Below are 11000 nucleotides of genomic sequence, written 5' to 3' on the forward strand. Positions count from 1 at the left end.
GGCAAAAACTTAGCAAAATTATTCTAAATGTTTATGTACTAGTTTTTCGATTAATAAAATAGAATTTCAAACACAAATATTGTACTTTATATTTCTCCTTTGTAATCACTTATTATTTTACCATGTACAATTTGGAACTAGCAATATCAGTTGTCTAAAAAACTCTACAAAACGGGTTTAGTGAATTTGTAGTTTTAAAGAATTCAAATGGGTTATTTTCTGCAAGAAACAAAACAGACATAAAAGGTTTAACTAGTAAAAAGAGTTTGACAAGCGTTAGCAATATTTTATCCCTATAAATTTCAACAGTGCAGCAAATAAAAAGTGTGTTTTATAATGGTGAATGTATGGGCTGCGTCGGCTTCTGCCAGTAGGTGGTGGGGGAAGCTCGACCGCGCGGCCAACACTGAGCCAGCGATCCATGAGTTCGTTGCACTACCCTTCCACAGCGAGCCTTTCAAGACCGGAAAATGCCGCGCTTCTGCGCATGCGCTAGTAACTGGTGGCGTAGCAGCAGCTATTTCAGAAAGTCACGGTCACTAACCTCTAACTAGCGTCGTTGTCGTAGTATTTATCTTGACTGCACTGCAACTGCAACTAGTTCCTAACAATTATTATTCATATCGTTTGTTATTCTTTATGTTATGATCGAGTTATGTCTGAGTTGAAGTTGGGGTTAATGTTATTGATAGATTTTGATTGCTGCTGTGTTGCGGAGGTCATTTATTATCGATGATGTGCTCCTTCTTCAATGCGAAGATTCTGAGAAATATGAGTAATGGAAGCCATCAATAACACTGGAGTACTTTGTAGTTTATGTGGAAAAGTTTATTTTTAGTTTATGGACGAGAAGTACAGAAGGATTCCAATTAATAAGCCAGCTATGTTCAACAAGGCAACTGGCAAGGCCAATAAAATAAATTATTATGTATTAGCGTTGTTGAACATTTACATTTTGTTATACATTTCATTATAAGCAAGATGCCAATAATTCTCAAAAAGCTTAGACCATTAAACACGAAATGAGAATTGGGATCTTCTCTTTTGGAAAACATGTTTGGGTACAATTGAAGATAGATGAATAGATGATAACGGTAACGTAGCCCACCCAAGTTACTTAAAATGTATTTTATAAAATAAAGGAGGTGCCAGAGGTTACAGTAAGTAAAGTAACACATACATAAACATAATCTGTACAATTTCTTCATTGGAGTTAAGCGCGGGAAACCGTTCCAGTTTCAAGTAGATTGTTGCAAGAGTTGCAGTGAAGATACTAGTGTGATTTTCTGAAACAGCTGCAGCTGTTACAAGTGCTACGAATAACGCTTACTTGCGCATGCGCAGACGCGCGGCATTTTCCGGTCTTGAAAGGCTCGCCTTCCACAGGCCCACTGCATTCCAAAGCAACTGGACTTTGACTTTCTCTTTCCCCACCCCCCGCGTTGTTTGTCTACAAGGGCACTGACTTCTCACGGTCGCACGCAACCCTCACTGATCACGTGAAATAAATAACCAGTATTTGAGATGCTTCCGCATAATTGGGAAAGTTAGTTGAAAATTCTAACTAGTTAGAAGTTATTAGTTAGTCCCGTAAAAAGTAACTGATAGAAGTTATTAGTTAGTTAATTTAAAAACAAACGAATAAAATAGAAGTTAGCCAAAAAACTAATGAATAGTGCTATTCGATAGAATTTCTATTCGTTATTCCCAAGTATGATGATTTGCATATGGCCAATGGTAATACAAATATGGTTGATGATACAATTCTAATGAGGCTTAAGCAGTACCATTTCAGAGGGGGGAAATGAGGTTTTTTTCTAGTTATGTGCTCCAATCATCACTGTTTCCAGGTGGACCACAGAAATCAGGTGCAGATATTGAGGTCTCTGCAGCAAGATCTCATACAACAGAATGTCCAGGTCTAATCTAGAGTGTTACAGTATCTCAGCAGTTATCACTTGTTCCAGGCGGAACACAGAAAGCAGGTGCAGATATTGAGGTCTCTGCAGCAAGATCTCATACAACAGAATGTCCAGGTCTAATCTAGAGTGTTACAGTATCTCAGCAGTTATCACTTGTTCCAGGCGGAACACAGAAAGCAGGTGCAGATATTGAGGTCTCTGCAGCAAGATCTCATACAACAGAATGTCCAGGTCTAATCTAGAGTGTTACAGTATCTCAGCAGTTATCACTTGTTCCAGGCGGAACACAGAAAGCAGGTGCAGATATTGAGGTCTCTGCAGCAAGATCTCATACAACAAAATTTCCAGGTCTAGCCTAGAGTGTTACAGTATCTCAGCAGTTATCACTTGTTCCAGGTGGAACACAGAAAGCAGGTGCAGATATTGAGGTCTCTGCAGCAAGATCTCATACAACAGAATGTCCAGGTCTAGCCTAGTGTGTTACAGTATCTCAGCAGTTATCACTTGTTCCAGGTGGAACACAGAAAGCAGGTGCAGATATTGAGGTCTCTGCAGCAAGATCTCATACAACAAAATGTCCAGGTCTAGCCTAGAGTGTTTCAGTATCTCAGCAGTTATCACTTGTTCCAGGTGGAACACAGAAAGCAGGTGCAGATATTGAGGTCTCTGCAGCAAGATCTCATACAACAGAATGTCCAGGTCTAGCCTAGTGTGTTACAGTATCTCAGCAGTTATCACTTGTTCCAGGTGGAACACAGAAAGCAGATGCAGATATTGAGGTCTCTGCAGCAAGATCTCATACAACAAAATGTCCAGATCTAGCCTAGAGTGTTACAGTATCTCAGCAGTTATCATTTGTTCCAGGTGGAACACAGAACGCAGGTGCAGATATTGAGGTCTCTGCAGCAAGATCTCATTCAACAAAATGTCCAGGTCTAGCCTAGAGTGTTACAGTATCTCAGCAGTTATCACTTGTTCCAGGTGGAACACAGAAAGCAGGTGCAGATATTGAGGTCTCTGCAGCAAGATCTCATACAACAGAATGTCCAGATCTAGCCTAGAGTGTTACAGTATCTCAGCAGTTATCACTTGTTCCAGGTGGAACACAGAAAGCAGGTGCAGATATTGAGGTCTCTGCAGCAAGATCTCATACAACAAAATGTCCAGGTCTAGCCTAGAGTGTTACAGTATCTCAGCAGTTATCACTTGTTCCAGGTGGAACACAGAAAGCAGGTGCAGATATTGAGGTCTCTGCAGCAAGATCTCATACAACAAAATTTCCAGGTCTAGCCTAGAGTGTTACAGTATCTCAGCAGTTATCACTTGTTCCAGGTGGAACACAGAAAGCAGGTGCAGATATTGAGGTCTCTGCAGCAAGATCTCATACAACAGAATGTCCAGGTCTAGCCTAGTGTGTTACAGTATCTCAGCAGTTATCACTTGTTCCAGGTGGAACACAGAAAGCAGGTGCAGATATTGAGGTCTCTGCAGCAAGATCTCATACAACAAAATGTCCAGGTCTAGCCTAGAGTGTTACAGTATCTCAGCAGTTATCACTTGTTCCAGGTGGAACACAGAAAGCAGGTGCAGATATTGAGGTCTCTGCAGCAAGATCTCATACAACAGAATGTCCAGGTCTAGCCTAGTGTGTTACAGTATCTCAGCAGTTATCACTTGTTCCAGGTGGAACACAGAAAGCAGATGCAGATATTGAGGTCTCTGCAGCAAGATCTCATACAACAAAATGTCCAGATCTAGCCTAGAGTGTTACAGTATCTCAGCAGTTATCACTTGTTCCAGGTGGAACACAGAACGCAGGTGCAGATATTGAGGTCTCTGCAGCAAGATCTCATTCAACAAAATGTCCAGGTCTAGCCTAGAGTGTTACAGTATCTCAGCAGTTATCACTTGTTCCAGGTGGAACACAGAAAGCAGGTGCAGATATTGAGGTCTCTGCAGCAAGATCTCATACAACAAAATGTCCAGATCTAGCCTAGAGTGTTACAGTATCTCAGCAGTTATCACTTGTTCCAGGTGGAACACAGAAAGCAGGTGCAGATATTGAGGTCTCTGCAGCAAGATCTCATACAACAAAATGTCCAGGTCTAGCCTAGAGTGTTACAGTATCTCAGCAGTTATCACTTGTTCCAGGTGGAACACAGAAAGCAGGTGCAGATATTGAGGTCTCTGCAGCAAGATCTCATACAACAAAATGTCCAGGTCTAGCCTAGAGTGTTACAGTATCTCAGCAGTTATCACTTGTTCCAGGTGGAACACAGAAAGCAGGTGCAGATATTGAGGTCTCTGCAGCAAGATATCATACAACAAAATGTCCAGGTCTAGCCTAGAGTGTTACAGTATCTCAGCAGTTATCACTTGTTCCAGGTGGAACACAGAAAGCAGGTGCAGATATTGAGGTCTCTGCAGCAAGATCTCATACAACAAAATGTCCAGGTCTAGCCTAGAGTGTTACAGTATCTCAGCAGTTATCACTTGTTCCAGGTGGAACACAGAAAGCAGGTGCAGATATTGAGGTCTCTGCAGCAAGATCTCATACAACAAAATGTCCAGGTCTAGCCTAGTGTGTTACAGTCAACGATCACATAAGACCAATAGATGGAGCATGTTGGCCGCGACGTGAAGCCAGTATTTTTCACTAATCTACAACAAGATGGCGGCTGCCGGCTGTGATGAGCCCTAGTAGCACGCGCAGCTAATTAAATGTTAGTTGATAGCAATGGTATCCATGACAATACGCCTTTGTATTACAAATATTTGTGTTACTAACACAATGACCTTCAAAATACGCTTTTGATTTTTTTTCTAATGTTTACCGTTTCTTAGAAAAAGTTAGTTTACATAATTAACAACAAAAACTTTTTGGGCGAAAGGAAAATTCTGAAAAGCTACAAATCTGTTTATAATATATGTATCTACATCGTATTAAAGTTTGATAAAGTTCTGATGTTTGGTTTACAATCTACGAATTTTCAAAGTGACAAGATCATTTCTGAAACTCTTTGTACAACTCTCCTTTATATTCTGACTGTCATATTAATTTTTATGAAAGAGCTAAAAAATATTAATTTTTAGATGAATACAAAGAATAAAACGAAGAAAAGTTATATGTAATCCGTGTTTTTCTAATTAGTTTAGTAACTTTTCTGTATAGCTCCAAATTTGAGTATCTAAACTGTATTACAAGTGACGTTGTAGGCAGAATCTGCCCGCATGACGCCACGCGGCGCGGCGGGTAGCCCCTATATTACAATTTAAATTACAACCAAACTACGCCAGCTAAAAATTTAAAAAATATGACCCAAAAGGTTCAACTCTTTAGCTACAAAATCCACCGTTTTTTAACTTACCTGACCAAAAAATAAAAAAAGTAGCAGCCGACGAACTTTTTCATGTCATATTTTAAAACTCATTTAAAAGTACCGACTTTATTTGAAGATTTAAAATAGAAAATACTAACTTTTAAGCTTTTAATTAAAACCAATAGTGACATCGACTTATTGATTTCACTCATACGAAGCTTCAACCATATAACTTAAGTATAAGTAGGCTAAATGTCGAGTTATTTTGAAGCGGAACATTGAGTTTTGGTGCCGTTTTCATCGACATCTAGCGCTTCTATCCTACAACAAGATGGCGGACCTGGCTTCACCTGCTTTAATGTTAGTTAGATAGGAGTGCTCCATCTATTGGTCTTATGTGATCGTTGGTTACAGTATCTCAGCAGTTATCACTTGTTCCAGGTGGAACACAGAAATCAGGTGCAGATATTGAGGTCTCTGCAGCAAGATCTCATACAACAGAATGTCCAGGTCTAGCCTAGTGTGTTACAGTATCTCAGCAGTTATCACTTGTTCCAGGTGGAACACAGAAATCAGGTGCAGATATTGAGGTCTCTGCAGCAAGATCTCATACAACAGAATGTCCAGGTCTAGCCTAGTGTGTTACAGTATCTCAGCAGTTATCACTTGTTCCAGGTGGAACACAGAAAGCAGGTGCAGATATTGAGGTCTCTGCAGCAAGATCTCATACAACAGAATGTCCAGGTCTAGCCTAGTGTGTTACAGTATCTCAGCAGTTATCACTTGTTCCAGGTGGAACACAGAAAGCAGGTGCAGATATTGAGGTATCTGCAGCAAGATCTCATACAACAAAATGTCCAGGTCTAGCCTAGAGTGTTACAGTATCTCAGCAGTTATCACTTGTTCCAGGTGGAACACAGAAAGCAGGTGCAGATATTGAGGTCTCTGCAGCAAGATCTCATACAACAAAATGTCCAGGTCTAGCCTAGTGTGTTACAGTATCTCAGCAGTTATCACTTGTTCCAGGTGGAACACAGAAAGCAGGTGCAGATATTGAGGTCTCTGCAGCAAGATCTCATACAACAGAATGTCCAGGTCTAGCCTAGTGTGTTACAGTATCTCAGCAGTTATCACTTGTTCCAGGTGGAACACAGAAAGCAGGTGCAGATATTGAGGTCTCTGCAGCAAGATCTCATACAACAAAATGTCCAGGTCTAGCCTAGTGTGTTACAGTATCTCAGCAGTTATCACTTGTTCCAGGTGGAACACAGAAAGCAGGTGCAGATATTGAGGTCTCTGCAGCAAGATCTCGGACAACAAAATGTGGAGGTTTAACCTCTGATTCCATCAGCTCACCCATACTTTTATACCTAGTTAGTTACACAATCATTTGCTACTTTATCAATAAGTTTGTTAATTTGTAAATTTTTGTATAGTTACCACTTAATGTTATTTGTGATTTGCACATATTTTATGTGGACTGTCTGGAGCTTTAGGTTAGTCAAGTGAAGGCAGTGACCATAATACTTTATAATTTTTTGAATACTCTTTATACCAAATCAACAAAAGTAAAGGAAACAGTTCCTTTACCAATCATATTTGGGTTCTAACATGTTATTAAAACAAAACCATAGTAAATATTTTATAATGTTTTTGCTTTTGTCCAGGTTTTCTAATCCAACACAATTTGGTCTCCTTCACTGTCTTTATTTTTATTAAAGGAAGTCAAGTGGTTAGATTTATTTATGTTAGCATATGTTTAGTACATTAGTGGTTTCAAATGTACATAATTTAACCTATTCTGTTAAAAATAATATTAATTAACTTATTAACTGATGGGTTAAGTCATTGCTGAAAATTCGGTCATTTATTTTCCGAGTAGACTGAAAATAAGTAAAGTGTCTTAACCAAGTCTGAAGGATTGAGACTGGATAGCCGATTGCCATAGCATATGTTACGTTAGCTAGGACTTGTTGAAATAACGGCAACTTTGTAAAATTCAGTTATTGTGTTAGATTAAAGCTTTAAAATAAATATTTAGGCATAAGAATAGTATTTTATTGTGAAATTTTGTTACAGCGTTGTCGTTTATTCAGATATATGATATTATGTTGCTTTTTGCTAAAAAAGATTGTTATAATTTAATTTTTTATGAACTTGTTAGGAATTTTGTACTGTTTTATTTTTAACGAATTTATTCGGTCTTGAAGTTATGTGCAATTTTAACTTTATATTTTTCCAGCTTGGTTTTTTTTCTGTTGTTTAAATCTATATTATATGTTTTGGAAGGTTTTGTTAAGAGTCCAACTCAGAGAGACTGTGGTCCTACTTCTCACTCTGTAGTATTCCGGTCCCGACTTTGTCACCCAACATTGTAATTATTGACTATACAGAACGTTAGTTTGCACCCTAGATCACCTCTCAATGGTAGTTGTAACCACTTGTAAAAAGATGTCTTTTTATAACTTAAAATAAGTATGAATTAAACACAATCTTAAAACAGAGAAGATTTAATTTAATTAATATTTTTAGAAAGTTGAACCATTTTTAACATTTACTGGTCAATGTTAAATTAAATATGTTAAAATTTTGTTAAGGTTTGATTTTTTTAATACAACAAAATTTTTGCAAGATTCTTTATTGTAATTTTTAATTGAAAAAAATGCTTATTCAGTAACAACCTAATGAACTCGATAATTTGTGGTCCCTGGGGTAGTCAAGTTATCCAGAATATTGAAATTTTAATGGGTCTTCATAAATGAATGCATAACAGACTAATTTTTACACATGAATTTATTGCTTATGAGTATTTTTACATATTGAGCAAACAATTTTCAAAGAAATGTTGAATATGTAACAATTAAATCAAAATTTTCTGAACACTAGTTTGTTTTGTATGCAGCCTGTCAGCTGCAGCCTGTCGAGATAGTGAGGTTTTACTATATAACAAATATGCAGATTTTGTATTCGCAATATATAAATAACAGAACTGTTCACGTGCTACAATATGTGTATATTGTATTTTCAAAAGCTGTTGATAGTTTGTCTTGCACTGAAAGAATGTATGTAAAAAAGTTATATAAATAATACAGCTGTTTTTTATTTACATATTTTGGGCTCAACTTGGGGAAATATCTTCTATATATTACTATAGTTCGGCCGCTTAGAAAACGACCTGTACGATAATGCTAAACCAATGCTAGAGGAGGTCGCTTTCTAAGCGACCGAACTATACAAACAATTTTTAAACTTTTGAAGTGTTACTCCTTGACATTTACACAAATTTTCTAAGCTCTTTTATACAAAATATAATAGGGGTTTGATGCTATATTATATTCCATAATTGTAATTTTTAAATTTTGTTTGGTAAAAAAGTTAAAAATTATTTTATTAAATCCAAAACTACCAATTTATATTTACTAATATTCTTATACTTTTTATTTTTATTTAGAATTTTCATATCTACTCCAAAGTGTAAAATTAAATAATTATACACCAAATCTATTAACTGTCTGGTGTTAATGTGTCCGTTTATGTAGACAGAAAATAAAGATATTTGTTCAACCATTTTTGCTTTGTCAAAAATGTGTATGTGTTATATTGGTGTAAAACTGGATGTACATAATGGTTTAAGTTTACCCTACTTTTATAGCACCCCCAAATTAGTTGTGTTGAAAAAAGCATCCATTTTTTTAGTTGATTGGTGTTTAACGTAAATAAAGCGGAGAATGTTCAACGGTACATAATGATATGTTAAAACAATAACTTGGAAAACCTAGAGGCAGCCTACAGATTTTACATAAAAACCCATTACTTTCTATACTGAAGTATATATCACATCTATATGGACCAGCTGTAGCCGTGTGTATTTTAGTCAAAGAGAATGTTGTTGACTTGGTTAAATAAAAAAGTTTGTGTTAAAAAAGAAAACGAAACTTAACACCTATTTTCTTTTTTCTTTCTGAAAATGCTACAACTTTAACACGGAAATAGAATGTCTAGGCCTACTTTACGGTATTTGGTATTTCATATATAACAAAATTCAAAGTTTAAACCTTAAAATCTCTATTAAAAGTTTACTTTATAAAAATCAGTTCTGTTGCGTTAATTTTTTAAATATTGAGTCCTTTGTTTCGTCAGTTTTTAATAATTTAACTTTCTTTAATGCTTACTCACTGAAATTAACTAGAATTTGGAAAATTGCCATTAAATGAATACTTTAAATTTACAAACAATCGTCCAATCAACAAACACTTCATCGTCCAATTAGTACTAATCACTTCTTTACAATAAAATTGTGTATAGAGTATTTTTTTTCTTTTTGGTGTTAAATTATATATGAGACAGATAAATTAAATTCTTTATATCCCTGGACAAGTGAAGTAAAGGTTGCGTAGAGAATGCTTCGATCACTGTATGAGCTGATGTTTAGACGAGGGATCGGATAATCGGTAGCATCAGCTGTATTAGCTTTCTGCTGTGCTTAATGTACCATCGTAGGTAGGAATAGCTTATTATTAGGTTAGGTTTCTAAAATATTTAAAAACAGACTGTATTAGCACTTAGTAATTTTGTTCCCGCGGATGTATTTGCATGTCAGTTAAGTTATCTACCAACAAAAATTTAAGGAGATCATTATTAGCGATGATAGTTCCTTGACGGATCTTAGTTGTATTTACCTTACCAAAATATGAAAACTAAGTGACTAATATGCTAATCTAGGCTATGTTTTATATTCTGTATCATATATTATACCAATTTAGTACTTTTTACTTTTGTGCAATGTATCCTTTAAAGCCTGAGGGATAAGGATTTAAATGATATTTTTTCTGTTTCACAATATTTCAAATTGTACCCCCTTTTTTCATACAATGTTTATGTTATACAAAATACTAAGCATCATCTCAATGGTAAAATTTGACAAACCGTGTAATTGAAAATTGAATGAGAGATTTATCTCAACAATATTCTTATAGAAATGGTTGTACCAAATTTGAATAGCAATGATATTGAAAGATTTGATAGGTCAGAAGTACTAGAACACTGCCCCAACCCTGTAATCTATGCTCAATAATGTGTTCAGAGGTGCTAGATGTCAAAACACTTGTGGCTGCTACTCTACTACTCAATTATATTACTTGGTCTACTTGTTAAAAATAATCAGTTCACTAGAAATATACTCCACTCATTAAATCCAACAGATGGTAAAAGTAAATGTCAGAATTCGAAGAATTAAAAAATTCAATTTGATTTCATCTAAATACTTAATTTACACTTAAAAAATGTTTCATTGCAAAAAATGTGGATTCTTTCTAGAAGCTGAACAAATTTATTTCAAGTTTGAAACTAATTTTTAGGATCAGATTTTTTATTTAATTTAAAATATATGCAAAACCCTTTTATACAAATCAAATTAATAAAAGACAAAAGAGTCGCAGCTGCTGGTGTCTCATTCAGTTCCCCACACAAGTTGTCAGCAGTAGAAATCCATTAACTGGACTGAAGTTGTCTAACACTGTATTTATGGACTCAATATTAATCCCATATTGCATGATGAATATACTGTAACATAAACATTTGGTAAACCACTTTCTTTGACTTGTGTTACTGATTATTATAAGTATATATTGTAATGTAAGACTGAGATCATGATTGTATATCAATACATAGATGTTACATTGTACCATACATTTGTGAATACAGAAGTTTGTTGTATTTTGTAACCACCTGTTGTTATTTGAACCCTTTTGCTTATCAC

At 35.8% G+C, this 11000-nt stretch overlaps 1 protein-coding gene across 5 annotated transcripts in view; it reads left to right on the forward strand.

Moving 5' to 3' along the window:
• Nucleotides 1-10965, forward strand: part of LOC128993757 (basic helix-loop-helix ARNT-like protein 2) — a 183597-nt gene extending 172632 nt beyond the window's left edge. For 3 of the 5 annotated variants that reach the window (XM_054417735.1, XM_054417731.1, XM_054417734.1), the window contains one exon: nt 6503-10965. Coding sequence is in view for 2 of the 5 variants with exons in the window: in XM_054417734.1 (XP_054273709.1) it covers nt 6503-6577 (75 nt within the window). In the remaining 3 variants the exon portion in view is untranslated. Of the gene's footprint in view, nt 1-2318; nt 2409-6502 lie in introns of those variants that run through there. The other 2 variants (XM_054417733.1, XM_054417732.1) reach the window with 2 other exon arrangements.
• Nucleotides 10966-11000: the final 35 nt, after the last annotated feature.

This window comes from Macrosteles quadrilineatus, unplaced genomic scaffold, assembly GCF_028750875.1.
Source record: "Macrosteles quadrilineatus isolate MER2022 unplaced genomic scaffold, UCM_ALF_1.0 Scaffold_5__1_contigs__length_97177068, whole genome shotgun sequence".
NCBI lineage: Eukaryota > Metazoa > Arthropoda > Insecta > Hemiptera > Cicadellidae > Macrosteles > Macrosteles quadrilineatus.